General features: G+C 40.1%; 2 protein-coding genes across 2 annotated transcripts; both read left to right on the forward strand.

The window, feature by feature from the left end:
- Nucleotides 1-5799: 5799 nt before the first annotated feature.
- On the forward strand, nucleotides 5800-8195 carry LOC124691343. Its single transcript, XM_047224628.1, has 3 exons — nucleotides 5800-6309; nucleotides 6790-6880; nucleotides 7838-8195. Exons 1-3 carry the CDS (start codon nucleotides 5801-5803, stop codon nucleotides 7922-7924), a joined length of 687 nt encoding a protein of 228 aa, XP_047080584.1. The 5' UTR covers nucleotide 5800; the 3' UTR covers nucleotides 7925-8195.
- Nucleotides 8196-13985: 5790 nt separating this feature from the next.
- Nucleotides 13986-16282, forward strand: LOC124691344. The gene is made up of 3 exons (XM_047224629.1): nucleotides 13986-14494; nucleotides 14968-15058; nucleotides 16020-16282. The coding sequence occupies exons 1-3, from the start codon at nucleotides 13986-13988 to the stop codon at nucleotides 16104-16106; spliced, it is 687 nt and encodes a 228-aa protein (XP_047080585.1). The 3' UTR covers nucleotides 16107-16282.
- The last annotated feature ends 435 nt before the right edge of the window (nucleotides 16283-16717 follow it).

The following is a 16717-nucleotide window of genomic DNA, read 5'->3' on the forward strand; positions in this document are numbered from 1 at the left end:
TGGGTTGATGGTGGTACAGAGCACCAGTTTCTTTGCAGCTTCAGGTCTGAGCTTTTATCATCCATTTGGTCGTGTCGGAATTGTTGTGTCGAGTATATATACAACTTGTGAAAGTGTAAGTATCCATGTGGTAGAAAGAGTATCTTTTACTTTTAGCAGCCGTTGTAGTGCTTTTCAGGGTTGTTTCCAGTGTTTAGTGTTTTGTGTGACAGAGTTTAGTCGGCCGGGTTGCAAGTGGGTTCGGTGGCACTGTGAATCCAGAGACTGCCAACAGGTATGCAAACTAAATTAGTTTGCTAGGAGGGAATACCGGGACCTTGTTTAGTTTCAACACTTCAAAACACTCTTGGCAAACAAGGCCTAAGCGAATTTTTGTATCAACTCCACGAGTCTTGGAATTTCTCTAGAGGTGGAGACTCTGGTCACTCTCCGGTCTGAAGTCTCTTGGCAACACCATTTTAGGTCGTGCCGCACGGCCCTTTCCAGCAGGCAGAGTTGTTCCTAACGCCTCCCAAATCTAACATACTCCTCAAAAGACGACTTTGATGGAATAGAAATTAAAGAAATTGCCTTGATTAGTACTATATCCATTGGTGGCTAGCTCACTTGATATATGTAAGTCCGCTTCTCCCTAGTTGATCACAGTGGATGGGAGTTGTTCTAGCTAGCTGATACCTATATTCGGACGCCATGCAAGGGCTATATATATGTACATGCCACACCGGATGTAGATCAGGAAGAAATAAAGATGATGATAACTCGGTGACACGGTAGATGGCGTGTAGCAATAAAGTTGAGCTATTTATCTGTTGTACCTTTTTTAATATATTATAGAGGTTTCCGTGAGGCCATGCATTCACTCCTTCAACATGCCTCCAACCATGTGAGTTTGTTGTATTTAGCGAATATTAGGGTTAAACATAAATCACACAAGAAACTTATTTTGTTTGGCCAAAGAGGTTGTGCCAAGACCTTCCCAAACTCAATATATACCACTTCACATTTTTGTGTGACCTTTTGGTAATTCGGTATAGGACATGATAGCACGGTGGCGTCTAAAGGAGTAAAAGACAATTCAGTAAGAACCTTGTTAAACAACCGACCCATTGCTTAAAATTTCATGATGAAGCACATGTTTCTGCTTCGAGCTCATTATCAGACTTACAACATGTGCTGATCCCTGTAATGTTGATCATATTCCTGCAAACAATGAGCATCAATTTTAATAGAACAAATACTGTAATAGAGTTTCCATACAATGATTGTAGCATCATTTGTTCTTGGATCGATGGCGGTACCAAGCACCGGTGTCTTTGCAGCTTCAGGTTGAGCTATTATCAGCCCTTTTAGTCATGTGATTGTTGTTGCCAAATTGTAAACATCCACGTGGAGGAAAAACATTTAGTGATCTGAGTGGTGTTTGGTCATGTTTCCGTTCTCCTGGTTGGGAAATGAGAATGGTTATCATGTGATCTGATTTTGTTCTCATGCTAGTGTTTTTAGAATCTTGTGAATCAAATAAAGCCCTCAATGATCCACAGATACGCAGTAGCTTTTTTAGTGTCATGAGAAATAACTTAGTGTAATAAAGGGTACATGTTTCTTTTTCATTATTGACGGTCAGAGTGATTTTCCGTGTTGCGTCTAGTTTTCTATGTGAAAGGATCTAGCCGATCATGGTGCAAGTGGGTTTGGTGGTACACTGCGAAATGTAGGACCCGCTCGGTCGCTCCATGTATGGGTATGCAAACAGAGCTGCTCCATGTATCGGTATGCATACAGAGGGGGGGGAACAGACGAAACTGAGTACCACTTGATTTCCTTCCTTTATGTTTTAGCATAAGCTACACTAGCAAGTCAAATTGATAGTCAGTCAATTGATTGCTACTTTGTGCCATGGCAAACAAAGGTAAGCGGATTTTTTCTATCAAAAATCCAACAAGGCTACAAAAGTCTCCATACATGGAGACTCTGGTTATTGTCAGTTCTGAACTCTGTTGTTCTCATCTGTTTGGCCGTGCAGCCTCGCAGTCAAACACAAACAAAGCTGTTCCTAATGCTTCCCAAATCTAGCATGTTCCTCGTAGCACGACTTTAATGGAAATTGGAGAAACTGACTTGAGTAGTATTGTATCCATGGTAGCTACCCCACTTGATATATGCAAGTCTGCTTGCCAGCGGAACACGGTGGATGGGAGTTGTTCCTTTCTTTTGATGGGAGTTGTTTCTAGCTAGTTGATACCATAAACGAACGTCATTGGAGGGCTATAGATATGCCACATAGTATGCAAGTCAGGGAGAAATAAAGATGATATTAACTCATTGACATGGTGGATGACGTGTAGCACCGAAGATGAGCTACTATTGTACCTTTTTTAGTAAGTTGTAGAGGTCTTGGTGAGGTCATGCATTCACTCCTCCAACGAGGTGAATTTCTTTTATCCAACTGAATATTAGCTAGGATCGATGATAGAGCACACAAGAAACTGTTTTTGTTCGACTGAATTTTAGGATCAATGATAGACCTTTCCGAAGTCAATATATATCACCTCACATTTTCCCTATAGCCTTCTGGTAAATTAGTATATAGGGCGATAGCACAACAACATCTAAAGGAGTGTGAGATACTTCATCGAAAAACTTGTTACTAAAAAACTTACAAATATATTTCAAATCTATCCACGAAAACACCGAAACCACTATGGGTCTATGGCATTACCACCAGAGCGATGAGCAATGTCTCAAACAAGTGTAAAGTCATCAAACTATCAACTAATTCGGTGGGGTAGGCTCCACATCCGATTTCTATGGAAGAAATGAGCCACCATATACCAAACAAACCAGGCAAGAGATCAAATCTATACAATTTGGCACTTGAGGGATCAAAATTATCTGGCACGGAGTTAAGGGATAAAATCTAAATATTAGCATTACTCGATGCTATGGAAAATATACCGTTTATGATTCTCTAACTCTAGGCGTGTTCACGCGACTAGGTGGATGTTTAGATCATGCACAGTGCTCGTCAAAACTCGAGTCTAAGGAGTCTAAGACTCAGGTCTAAATGATGTTGCACTCGATGCTAAAATATTTTTTTTTTACACACGGTTCCGGTACAAAGCCCCAAGTTCTAGCACAAGGTTGACCCTGAGCACCCATGTTACTTAGGAAGATCTTTCATCCACTAAAATATCGGATCATGGTAAGCCACTATGGTGCAAGGTGGTTGCCGCACATCCCGGTGTGTGTGTCTCTACGAGGATCTCGGCACTGTTTTCATTAGAGTTGTGTTTCAGCAGAGCTGTTTTTTAACAAAACTCTATTGAGGATTGCGTACATTCTCGGTCAGCCAAACAACGTTTTTAACTTCAGTTTCTTTGTCCCGATTTTTTCCTTTCAGTGCCATTGATTATTGGCATCATCCAAGATGGTGGCGCCTCCCATATAGTAACGACTTGATGGTTTCAAAGAATACCCTTACCGCGAGATTATTCTTGTAGGCACGGCATGCAATCAAGTTGACACCAAAACCAATGGTTTTTATTTGTTCATTTGTCGCCGGAGAAGTTTCATCCACTTAACAACATATAGTCCAGGGGAGTGATCCTTCCCGTTTAGCGGTTTAGGATTGTGACGGGTTAACTACTGTTGGATAGTTTGTGATTGTTCTTGTTTCCAAATTGTAAACATCCAACAGTGGAAGAAAAACATTTAGTGATCTGAGTGGTGTTTGGTCATGTAGCATCATTTGTTTTTGTTGCCAAATTGTAAACATGGATGAACCGGAACTAGAGGTGGCTGTGACCCGTGCAGCGTACTCGCCGCTCGAACCGGGACTAGTGCTCACATTAGTCCCAGTTCGTAAAGCGGCCAGGATTGTTCCTTCCAGGACCTTCGAACGGAAGCCCTGTTTCTACTAGTGTGATTTTTTTTGGCCAAAAGCAGGTCGTGCCAAGACCTTTCAAAAGTTAATATATACCACTTCACGTTTTTTTTTGTGTGACCCTTTGGTAATTCAGTATACAACATGGCATGGCGACATCTAGAGTACAAGAGAATTCAGTAAGAACCTTGTTGAATGACCGGATCATTTGTAAAACAACCAGATCTATTGATTGTAATTTCATGTGAATCACATGTTTCTGCTTCGAGCTCATTATCAGACTTACAACATGTGCTAATGTCGATCAAATTCCTGCCAACAATGACCATCAATTTTAATAGTAAGAACAAATATTGCAACAGAGTTTCTTATAAAATGATGGTAGCATCATTTGTTCTTGGATCGATGGGGGCATCGAGCACCGGTTTCTTCGCAACTTTAGGTTGAGCTTTTATCAATCTGTTTTAGTCGTGTGGTTGTTCTTGTTGCCAAATCGTAAAGATCCAAGTGGCAGAAAAACATTTAGCGATCTGAGTGGTGTTTGGTCATGTTTCCGTTCTCCTGGTTGGAAAATGAGAATGGTTATCATGTGATCTGATTTTGTTCTCATGCTAGTATTTTTAGAATCTTGTGAATCAAATAAAGCCCTCAATGATCCACAAATTTGCAATAACTTTTTTATAGTGTCATGAGAAATAACTTATAGTGTAATAAAGGGCATCATGTTTCTTTTCCTTTATTGAGCGATTTTTCGTGTTGCGTCTAGTTTTCTATGTGAAAGGATTTAGTCGATCATGGTGCAAGTGGGTTTGGTGGTACACTGCGAAATGTAAGACCCCCTCGGTCGCTACATGTATCGGTATGCAAGTGATGACGGCAACTAGCAACACCAAAAATATCTTGATACGTTGGGATCCAAATGCAGAGTGTTGTATCAAAGGAGTATCTTCCCCACAAGGGTGACTCGAGTGTTTGTATCGAACTCTCGAGGAACTGGATGCAAGAGTGTACTCTTCTCTCTTCTTCAAGCAATCTCTGCAAGTAAAATAAAAGACTTATGTCCCCAACTCCACCGTGTTGTTGTCAAGCACAAGGTTTCGCGTAACTAAATAACACAAGTAGTAATAAAACAAGTAAAAAACTAAACTAGATAAAATAACTAAGTAAAAGATTGTAAAAATGTTGATTGTTTTGAGCGTTTTAAATGCAAATAAGAAAAGTAAATATTTTTTATTTTTAATTAGTGTAGCTAATAGAAAACAATGTAAAAGCAATATAAATGTGTTTATTTGATAAAAAGTGGACCGGGTTCATGGGTTTACTTGACTATTCTCTCGTAAAATTGTGGTGGACAAAGAGTAATTTATCAATGAGATATGAAGGAATGGATAATATTATATGTAAGATCAGAATTAATTTGGGCATCACGTCCTAACATAGAGATGATGCAACACATCTCTCTTATATTTCACAAGAAAGAAACTTCATCAATTTTGTATTAAAAATTAACAGAGCATAGCAATAAGTACTTTGACATAAAGTTTAAATATCAAATATGCTACCTTGAACAAACAAGATCATCGTTGCTGTCACATGATGAACATAGCACATGCATTCACTTTATCCCTAATGAGGTAGCAAAAGAAAGGCAAAACCATAATAGATTTTAAACATATTGTCACTACTCAATCACTAAAACCAGGTTACTTCATCTAACAAACACATCACCCCACAAATTCTCAAAAAAAAAAAAAAAAAAAAACACATCACCCCACATGTTCTTGCATAGATGCGCAGGACCTACTACTTCCAAAGATATCCGAGTGGTTCAGTCAGCCCATCTTGAAACTGCGTTAATCGTTCCTACTCAGTCCACATTGAAGCCACTAACTCGCTGCCCAAAATCCATCCAGGTTTATGGGGATGAGAGCTGCGATGGTCACCAACTGCCCCTCTATCAATTCATTCGCGGCGAGCCTCGGCTTCCACGTCTTCGGAACCGAAGACTTCGCCGCGCAGTCCGGTTCAGACAGCAGCAGCTCCAAGGACGTTAGAGTAATCAGCCGCGCGTTAGGCCTGCTAGGATTCTCAGAGGGGTGTGTCCAGGATTCCTCCGAATTCGACCTAGTGTTTGTGCATGTTGCGACGGAGAACACGGCCGGCAAGCTGGGGAAACTAGGAATGAGGACGGATCTCAACCGGCTCGACAAGTTGGTGGCTGCGGTCATGGAAGCTGCGCCGGCCGGTTCACCTGTCGCCGCGCGGGTTCATGTGTCTGTGGTCCTGAGCTATGGGTCTGCTACTGGAAACAAGGAAGAGGCGTGCCTCATTGTGAACTCGTCGACGGAAACTGATTCTGACTTGAAGTTGCTCCGTCCGCGCCAGAGCTACACCATGAAAGCAGGGAACATGTTGGATGATGTCAGGTAAATATTGCTCTTGGCTACCAAATGTGGTTCGTAGTAGATGTTTTGAAGTGTGGTGTAGTGTCTTCTATAATATGTGCTCTTTATTGTACAGAAAAAGCTCCTTTAGATATTATTATGTGTGTTAAATATGAAGTGAATCATGTCATGGCCTTCCAATTATAATTTGACATCGTCCTAGCAATATTTTCTTGTAGAATACGACTGCAATACCTTGCATCACAACCATTAGTAGCCATCCTATATCTACTAACAGACAACTTTTGGTTATCTGAAGTGATGTTGAAAATTATCAATTTAATGCACGACAGAACTGAAGGATTTTCCTGTAGATACTACGTTCAATCTACACCCTAGTTTTGTTAACTATTAGTCACGCTCAAACGTGGTGCAATGTATAGAGGTAAAGAAAAGCACGTCTATGTATAATGACATGTCTAGACTTGCACAAATATCCTTATTATGCAATATATTATGCAGGAATCATCATCCAATGCTACTGGCGCAGTGGCAGGAAGGAGTAACTCGTTCTGATTTGGCCAAACAGTTCTCTTTTGAGGAATTTATAAAGGTCTCCTTAATCCACTTGTTATAATGTTTACCAGTTTAGACTTTATCTGAATCAGCATCCTTTTATCAAATATACTACTTATTCAAGTTTGGTCCCTTTGATCCTGCTTATTGCTTTTTTTCCAGTTGTTTATAACCAGACGTAAACACTGGAGTTCTCCCTTTTTCTAGTGCCAGCATTAGAAAACATAAGAGTACTTCCTTTTTCACTAATCAAGTTTCTGGTTTAAATAAGCCCTGTGGCTTGATATTGATTCTTTCGGTGATAGGCAGTCTCCGTAGTAATATAGTTACTATTATATTTATATTATTACTGGTCGCACCCTGTCTAGTTACAAAAAAGTCATATCTTGTACTGAAGGCCTCAAGGGTGATAATACTGGATTGGATGCACCTTTTCTTTGCTACATCTTGAACTTAGTTGTTTGTGATGCATGTGCAAGCTATTGCATAGGAATAACCAGGGCTTTGGTTGTATAGCTGCGCCCCTGCGCCTAAGTGCTCAATATGTAGGTATGCACCATAAAATAATTGTCATTTTCACAGATTTCCCCGGTCAATCATCTGCTTACCCTTAGGATTACAAATAAAAAAACTTAGTGTGGTGGACTTCAACATGCTGAAATGCTGCATGGTGAAGTGTCCATCTTTATCGGATGCTTGTGTTCTACATATTAGAATGAGTATGCTCCACAACAGTAAAGCACAGTAGCTTTGTATTCCTTTAAAGTAGTTACCGAAGAAAAAACCGAGACACAGCAGGCAAGATAGGCACTTGTTTGCAGTGCTGTCATCACTTTAACATTTTCACTACTTCCTCATATGTGTGGTCAACTGGTCATGATTCAGTATGTGTTATGTTTCAATATGTGTTCAAATTTTTGGCTAGTGGTTCTTAATTTGTTTGCCTATTATTTTCTCTTAGTTAACTAACTTCATTTCATGATGTAATGAACAGCACGCCGGAAACTTTGCTATGCTTGCGGAGCGCTTTCTGCATGAAGTTGCATTTAAGCTCTGGAAAGCACCAAAATATGGAGCTTAGTTCTGTCTGAGGAGGTTCTCTCTTAATAAGGATGCTAGATGAGTACTTTTTTCAAACGGGTACTGCGCAAGTGCAGATATTGCAAATAAATGAGCTCTGTAATCTCCTAAGGTCCTCATTTGGTACTATCCATGTTACATGCCGCAATATACCAAGGACTTGTAACATGTGCTGATACATGTACCTGTAATGTTGATCATATTCCTGCAAACGATGACTGGTAGGAGAATTAATTTTAATAAGAACAACTAGTGTACTAGAGTTTCCTGTAGAATGATGATAGCGTCATTTGTTCTTGGGTTGATGGTGGTACAGAGCACCAGTTTCTTTGCAGCTTCAGGTCTGAGCTTTTATCATCCCTTTGGTCGCGTCGGAATTGTTGTGTTGAGTATATATACAACTTGTGAAAGTGTAATTATCCATGTGGTAGAAAGAGTATCTTTTACTTTTTACTTTTAGCAGCTGTTGTAGTGCTTTTCAGAGTTGTTTCCAGTGTTTTGTGTGACAGAGTTTAGTTGGCCGGGTTGCAAGTGGGTGCGGTGGCACTGTGAATCCAGAGGCTGCCAACAGGTATGCAAACTAAATTAGTTTGCTAGGAGGGAATACCGGGACCTTGTTTAGTTTCAACACTTAAAAACACTCTTGGCAAACAAGGCCTAAGCGAAGTTTTCTATCAACTCCATGGGTCTTGGAAGTTCTCTAGACGTGGAGCCTCTGGTCACTCTCCGTTCTGAAGTCTCTTGGCAACACCATTTAGGTCGTGCCGCACGGCCCTTTGCAGCAGGCAGAGTTGTTCCTAACGCCTCCCATATCTAACATACTCCTCAAAACATGACTTTGATGGAATAGAAATTAAAGAAATTGCCTTGATTAGTACTATACCCATTGGTGGGTAGCTCACTTGATATATGTAAGTCCGCTTCTCCCTAGTTGATCACAGTGGATGGGAGTTGTTCTAGCTAGCTGGTACATATATTCGGACGCCATGCAAGGGCTATATATATACTTGCCACACCGGATGCAAATCAGGAAGAAATAAAGACGATGATAACTCGGTGACACGGTAGATGGCGTGTAGCAATAAAGTTGAGCTGTTTATCTGCTGTACCTTTTTGAATAAGTTATAGAGGTTTCCGTGAGGCCATGCATTCACTCCTTCAACATGCCTCCAACCATGTGAGTTTGTTGTATTTAGCGAATATTAGGGTTAAACATAAATCTCACAAGAAACTTATTTTGTTTGGCCAAAGAGGTTGTGCCAAGACCGTTCCAAAGTCAATATATACCACTTCACATTTTTGTGTGACCTTTTGGTAATTCAGTATAGAACATGATAGCACGGCAGCGTCTAAAGGAGTAAAAGACAATTCAGTAAGAACCTTGTTAAACAACCGACCCATTGCTTGAAATTTCATGATGAAGCACATGTTTCTGCTTCGAGCTCATTATCAGACTTACAACATGTGCTGATCTCTGTAATGTCGATCATATTCCTGCAAACGATGAGCATCAATTTTAATAGAACAAATAATGTAACAGAGTTTCCATAGAATGATTGTAGCATCATTTGTTCTTGGATCGATGGCGGTACCAAGCACCGGTGTCTTTGCAGCTTCAGGTTGAGCTATTATCAGCCCTTTAAGTCATGTGATTGTTGTTGCCAAATTGTAAACATCCAAGTGGAGGAAAAACATTTAGTGATCTGAGTGGTGTTTGGTCATGTTTCCGTTCTCCTGGTTGGGAAATGAGAATGGTTATCATGTGATCTGATTTTGTTCTCATGCTAGTGTTTTTAGAAACTTGTGAATCAAATAAAACCCTCAATGATCCACAGATACGCAATAGCTTTTAGTGTCATGAGAAATAACTTAGTGTAATAAAGGGTACATGTTTCTTTTTTCATTATTGGCGGTCAGAGTGATTTTCCGTCTTGCGTCTAGTTTTCTATGTGAAAGGATCTAGTCGATCATGGTGCAAGTGGGTTTGGTGGTACACTGTGAAATGTAAGACCCGCTGGGTCGCTCCATGTATCGGTATGCAAACAGAGCTGCTCCATGTATCGGTATGCATACAGAGGGGTAAACAGACGAAACTGAGTACCACTTGATTTCCTTCCTTTATGTTTTAGCATAAGCTACACTAGCAAGTCAAATTGATAGTCAGTCAATTGATTGCTACTTTGTGCCATGGCAAACAAAGGTAAGCGGCTTTTTTCTATCAAAAAGCCAACAAGGCTACAAAAGTCTCCATACATGGAGACTCTGGTTACTGTCAGTTCTGAAGTCTCTTGTTCTCATCTGTTTGGCCGTGCAGCTTCGCAGTCAGACACAAACAAAGCTGTTCCTAATGCTTCCCAAATCTAACATGTTCCTCGTAGCACGACTTTAATGGAAATTGGAGAAACTGACTTGAGTATAGTACTGTATCCATGGTAGCTACCTCACTTGATATATGCAAGTCTGCTTGCCAGTGGATCACGGTGGATGGGAGTTGTTCCTTTCTTTTGATGGGAGTTGTTTCTAGCTAGTTGATACCATAAACGAACGCCATTGGAGGGCTATATATATGCCACATAGTATGCAAGCCAGGGAGAAATAAAGATGATATTAACTCATTGACATGGTGGATGGTGTGTAGCACCGAAGATGAGCTACTATTGTACCTTTTTTAGTAAGTTGTAGAGGTCTTGGTGAGGTCATGCATTCACTCCTCCAACGAGGTGAATTTCTTTTATCCAACTTAATATTAGCTAGGATCGATGATAGAGCACACAAGAAACTGTTTTTGTTCGACTGAATATTAGGATCAATGATAGACCTTTCCGAAGTCAACATATATCACCTCACATTTTCCCTATAGCCTTCTGGTAAATTAGTATATAGCGCGATAGCACAACGACATCTAAAGGAGTGTGAGATACTTCATCAAAAAACTTGTTACTAAAAAACTTACAAATATATTTCAAATCTATCCACGAAAACACCGAAACCACTATGGGTCTATGGCATTACCACCAAAGCGATGAGCAATGTCTCAAACAAGTGTAAAGTCATCAAACTATCAACTAATTCTGTGGGGTAGGCTCCACATCCAATTTCTATGGAAGAAATGAGCCACCATATACCAACCAAACCAGGCAAGAGATCAAATCTATACAATTTGGCACTTGAGGGATCAAAATTATCTGGCACGGAGTTAAGGGATAAAATCTAAATATTAGCACTACTCGATGTTGTGGAAAATATACCTTTTCTAATTCTCTAACTCTAGGCGTGTTCACGCGACTAGGTGGATGTTTAGATCGTGCGCAGTGCTTGTCAAAACTCGAGTCTAAGGAGTCTAAGACTCGGATCTAAACGATGTTGCACTCGATGCTAAAATATATTTCTTTACGCACGGTTCCGGTACAAAGCCCCAGGTTCTAGCGCAGGGTTGACCCTGAGCACCCATTGTTACTTAGGAAGATCTTTCATCCACTAAAATATCGGATCATGGTAAGCCACTATGGTGCAAGGTGGTTGCCGCACATCCCGTGTGTGTGTGTCTCTACGAGGATCTCAGCACTGTCTTCATTAGAGTTGTGTTTCAGCAGAGCTGTTTTTTACAAAACTCTATTGAGGATTGCATACATTCTTGGTCAGCCAAACAACGTTTCTAACTTCAGTTTCTTTGTCCCGGTTTTTTTCCTTCGGTGCCATTGATTATTGGCATCATCCAAGATGGTGGCGCCTCCCATATAGTAACGACTTGATGGTTTCAAAGAATACCCTTACCGCGAGATTATTCTTGTAGGCACGGCATGCAATCAAGTTGACACCAAAACCAATGGTTTTCATTTGTTCATTTTTCACCGGAGAAGTTTCATCCACTTAACACCATATAGTCCAGGGGAGTGATCCTTCCCGTTTAGCGGTTTAGGATTGTCACGGGTTAACTACTGTTCGATAGTTTGTGATTGTTCTTGTTGCCAAATTGTAAACATCCAAGTGGAAGAAAAACATTTAGTGATCTGAGTGGTGTTTGGTCATGTAGCATCAATAATTCTTGTTGCCAAATTGTAAACATGGATGAACTAGAACTAGAGGTGGACTAATGCTCACATTATCCCAGTTCGTAAAGCGGCCAGGACTTTTTCTTCCAGGGCCTTCGAACGGAAGCCTTGTTTTCTACTAGTGTGATTTTGTTTGGCCAAAAGCAGGTCGTGCCAAGACCTTTCAAAAGTTAATATATACCACTTCACGTTTTTTTGTGTGTGACCCTTTGGTAATTCAGTATAAAACATGATAGCATGGCGACATCTAAAGGAGTACAAGAGAATTCAGTAAGAACCTTGTTGAATGACCGGATCATTTGTAAAACAACCAAATCTATTGATTGCAATTTCATGATGAATCACATGTTTCTGCTTCGAGCTCATTATCAGACTTACAACATGTGCTAATGTCGATCAAATTCCTGCCAACAATGACCATCAATTTTAATAGTAAGAACAAATATTGTAACAGAGTTTCTTATAAAATATGGTAGCATCATTTGTTCTTGGATCGATGGGGGCACCAAGCACCGGTTTCTTTGCAACTTCAGGTTGAGCTTTTATCAATCTGTTTTAGTCGTGTGGTTGTTCTTGTTGCCAAATCGTAAAGATCCAAGTGGCAGAAAAACATTTAGCGATCTGAGTGGTGTTTGGTCATGTTTCCGTTCTCCTGGTTGGGAAATGAGAATGGTTATCATGTGATCTGATTTTGTTCTCATGCTAGTATTTTTAAAATCTTGTGAATCAAATAAATCCCTCAATGATCCACAAATTTGCAATAACTTTTTTATAGTGTCATGAGAAATAACTTATAGTGTAATAAAGGGCATCATGTTTCTTTTCCTTTATTGAGCGATTTTTCGTGTTGCGTCTAGTTTTCTATGTGAAAGGATTTAGTCGATCATGGTGCAAGTGGGTTTGGTGGTACACTGCGAAATGTAAGACCCCCTCGGTCGCTACATGTATCGGTATGCAAGTGATGACGGCAACTAGCAACACCAAAAATATCTTGATACGTTGGGATCCAAATGCAGAGTGTTGTATCAAAGGAGTATCTTCCCCACAAGGGTGACTCGAGTGTTTGTATCGAACTCTCGAGGAACTGGATGCAAGAGTGTACTCTTCTCTCTTCTTCAAGCAATCCCGCAAGTAAAATAAAAGACTTATGTCCCCAACTCCACCGTGTTGTTGTCAAGCACAAGGTTTCGCGTAACTAAATAACACAAGTAGTAATAAAACAAGTAAAAAACTAAACTAGATAAAATAACTAAGTAAAAGATTGTAAAAATGTTGATTGTTTTGAGCGTTTTAAATGCAAATAAGAAAAGTAAATATTTTTTATTTTTAATTAGTGTAGCTAATAGAAAACAATGTAAAAGCAATATAAATGTGTTTATTTGATAAAAAGTGGACCGGGTTCATGGGTTTACTTGACTATTCTCTCGTAAAATTGTGGTGGACAAAGAGTAATTTATCAATGAGATATGAAGGAATGGATAATATTATATGTAAGATCAGAATTAATTTGGGCATCACGTCCTAACATAGAGATGATGCAACACATCTCTCTTATATTTCACAAGAAAGAAACTTCATCAATTTTGTATTAAAAATTAACAGAGCATAGCAATAAGTACTTTGACATAAAGTTTAAATATCAAATATGCTACCTTGAACAAACAAGATCATCGTTGCTGTCACATGATGAACATAGCACATGCATTCACTTTATCCCTAATGAGGTAGCAAAAGAAAGGCAAAACCATAATAGATTTTAAACATATTGTCACTACTCAATCACTAAAACCAGGTTACTTCATCTAACAAACACATCACCCCACAAATTCTCAAAAAAAAAAAAAAAAAAAAAAAACACATCACCCCACATGTTCTTGCATAGATGCGCAGGACCTACTACTTCCAAAGATATCCGAGTGGTTCAGTCAGCCCATCTTGAAACTGCGTTAATCGTTCCTACTCAGTCCACATTGAAGCCACTAACTCGCTGCCCAAAATCCATCCAGGTTTATGGGGATGAGAGCTGCGATGGTCACCAACTGCCCCTCTATCAATTCATTCGCGGCGAGCCTCGGCTTCCATGTCTTCGGAACCGAAGACTTCGCCGCGCAGTCCGGTTCAGACAGCAGCAGCTCCAAGGACGTTAGAGTAATCAGCCGCGCGTTAGGCCTGCTAGGATTCTCAGAGGGGTGTGTCCAGGATTCCTCCGAATTCGACCTAGTGTTTGTGCATGTTGCGACGGAGAACACGGCCGGCAAGCTGGGGAAACTAGGAATGAGGACGGATCTCAACCGGCTCGACAAGTTGGTGGCTGCGGTCATGGAAGCTGCGCCGGCCGGTTCGCCTGTCGCCGCCCGGATCCATGTGTCCGTGGTCCTGAGCTATGGGTCTGCTACAGAAAAGAAGGAAGAAGCGTGTATCATCGTAAACTCGTCGACCGAGACTGATTCTGACTTGAAGTTGCTTCGTCCGCGCCAGAGCTACACTATGAAAGCAGGAAAGACGTTGGATGATGTCAGGTAAAATATTGTTCTTGGCTAGCAAAGGTGGTTGAAGTGTGTTGTAGTGTCTTCTACAATATGTGTTCTTCATTGTACAGAAAAAGCTCCTTTAGATATTATTATGTGCGTTAAATATGAAGTGAATCTTATCATGGCCTTCCAATTATAATTTGACATCGTCCTATCAATATTTTCTTGTAGAATACGACTGCAATACCTTGCATCACAACCATTAGTAGCCATCCCATGTCTACTAACAGACAACTTTTGGTTATATGAACTGAAGTTGAAAATTATCAATCTAATGCACGACAGAACTGAAGGATTTTCCTATAGATACTACATTCACTCTACACCCTAGTTTGTTGTTTCACTATCAGTCATGCTGCGATGTATAGAGGTAAATAAAAGCACGTCTATGTACCAGTCATGCTATGTACAATGACATGTATAGACTTGCACAAATATCCTTATTATGAAATACTCTGCAGGAATCATCATCCAATGCTACTGGCGCAGTGGCAGGAAGGAGTAACTCGTTCTGATTTGGCCAAAGAGTTCTCTTTTGAGGAATTTATAAAGGTCTGCTTAATCCACTTGTTATAATGTTACCAATTTAGGCTTCACCTGAATCAGGATCCTTTTATCAAATATACTACTTATGCAAGTTTGGTCCCTTTGATCCTGCTTATTACTTTGTTTCTCCAGTTGTTTAGAACCCGACGTAAAACCTGGAGTTCTCCCCTTTTTTTAGTCTTGGTGCTGGTCCCAGCATTAGAAAACATAAGAGTACTTTCTTTTTCATTAATCAAGTTTCTGGTTTAAATAAGCCCTGTAGCTTGATATTGATTCCTTCAGTGATAGGCAGTCTCTGTAACAATATAGTTACTATTATATTATTGCTCGTCGCACCCTGTCTAGTTACAAAAGAACCATATCTTGTAGTGAAGGCCTGAAGGGTGATAATACTGTATTGGATGCACATTTTATTTGCTACATCTTGAAGTTAGTTGTTTGTGATACATGTGCAAGCTGTTGCATAAAAATAACCAGGGCTTTGGTTGTATAGCTGTGCCTAAGAACTCAATATGTAGGTATGCACCATAAAATAATTCCTCATTTTCACAGGTTTCCTCGGTCAATTATCTACTTACCCTTAGGTTTATAAGTAAAAACCTTAGTGTGGTTGACGTCAACATGCTAAAATGTTGCATGGTGAAGTGTCCGTCTTTATAGGATGACTATGTTCTACATGTTAGAATGAGTATGCTCCACAACAGTAAAGCACAGTAGCTTTGTATTCCTTTGAAGTAGTTACTGAAGAAAAACCGAGACACAGCAGGCAGGATAGTCACTTGTTTGCAGTGTTGTCATCACTAACATTTTTCACTGCTTCCCCATATGTGCGGTCAACTGGTCATGATTCAGTATGTGTTACGAGTATGTTTCAATATGTGTTTAAACTTTTGGCTAGTGGTTCTTAATTTGTTTGTCTATTGTTTTCTCTTTGTTAACTAACTTCATTTCATGATGTAATGAACAGCACGCCGGAAACTTTGCTATGCTTGCGGAGCGCTTTCTGCACGAAGTTGCATTTAAGCTCTGGAAAGCACCAAAATATGGAGCTTAGTACTGTCTGAGGATGTTCTCTCTTAATAAGGATGGTAGATGAGTACTTCTTTCAAACCTGCGCAAGCGCAGATATTGCAAATAAATGAGCTCTGTAATCTCGTAAGGTCCTCATTTGGTACTATCCATGTTACATGCCGCAATACAGCAAGGACTCATAGGCGCCATTCCTAGTTACTCACTTTGTGGAGATCTGTTGCAAGACCCCCCCCCCCGCCCTAACGGTTTTGCTTAAAATTTTCGAGCTTAGTATCCGACTTATAACATGTGCTGATACATGTACCTGTAATGTTGATCATATTCCTGCAAACAATGACTGGCAGGAGCATTAATTTTAATAAGAACAACTAGTGTAATAGAGTTTCCTGTAGAATGATGGTACCATCATTTGTTCTTGGGTTGATGGTGGTACAGAGCACCGGTTTCTTTGCAGCTTCACGTCTGAGCTTTTATCATCCCTTTGGTCGCGTCGGAATTGTTGTGTCAAGTATATATACAACTTGTGAAAGTGTAAGTATCCATGTGGTAGAAATAGTATATTTTACTTTTAGCAGCCGTTGTAGTGCTTTTCAGAGCTGTTTCCAGTTTTTTTGTGTAACAGAGTTTAGACAG

This window comes from Lolium rigidum, chromosome 2, assembly GCF_022539505.1.
Source record: "Lolium rigidum isolate FL_2022 chromosome 2, APGP_CSIRO_Lrig_0.1, whole genome shotgun sequence".
Lineage (NCBI taxonomy): Eukaryota > Viridiplantae > Streptophyta > Magnoliopsida > Poales > Poaceae > Lolium > Lolium rigidum.

What these genes read in the sequence shown, in the direction of transcription:
- LOC124691343 (XM_047224628.1), top strand. Translation starts at nt 5,801, where the DNA reads ATGGGGATGAGAGCTGCGATGGTCACCAACTGCCCCTCTATCAATTCA. An exon ending in AACATGTTGGATGATGTCAG is followed by an intron (nt 6,310 to 6,789) that starts GTAAATATTGCT and finishes TATATTATGCAG; the next exon opens with GAATCATCATCCAATGCTAC. An exon ending in CTTTTGAGGAATTTATAAAG is followed by an intron (nt 6,881 to 7,837) that starts GTCTCCTTAATC and finishes TGTAATGAACAG; the next exon opens with CACGCCGGAAACTTTGCTAT.
- LOC124691344 (XM_047224629.1), top strand. Translation starts at nt 13,986, where the DNA reads ATGGGGATGAGAGCTGCGATGGTCACCAACTGCCCCTCTATCAATTCA. An exon ending in AAGACGTTGGATGATGTCAG is followed by an intron (nt 14,495 to 14,967) that starts GTAAAATATTGT and finishes AATACTCTGCAG; the next exon opens with GAATCATCATCCAATGCTAC. An exon ending in CTTTTGAGGAATTTATAAAG is followed by an intron (nt 15,059 to 16,019) that starts GTCTGCTTAATC and finishes TGTAATGAACAG; the next exon opens with CACGCCGGAAACTTTGCTAT.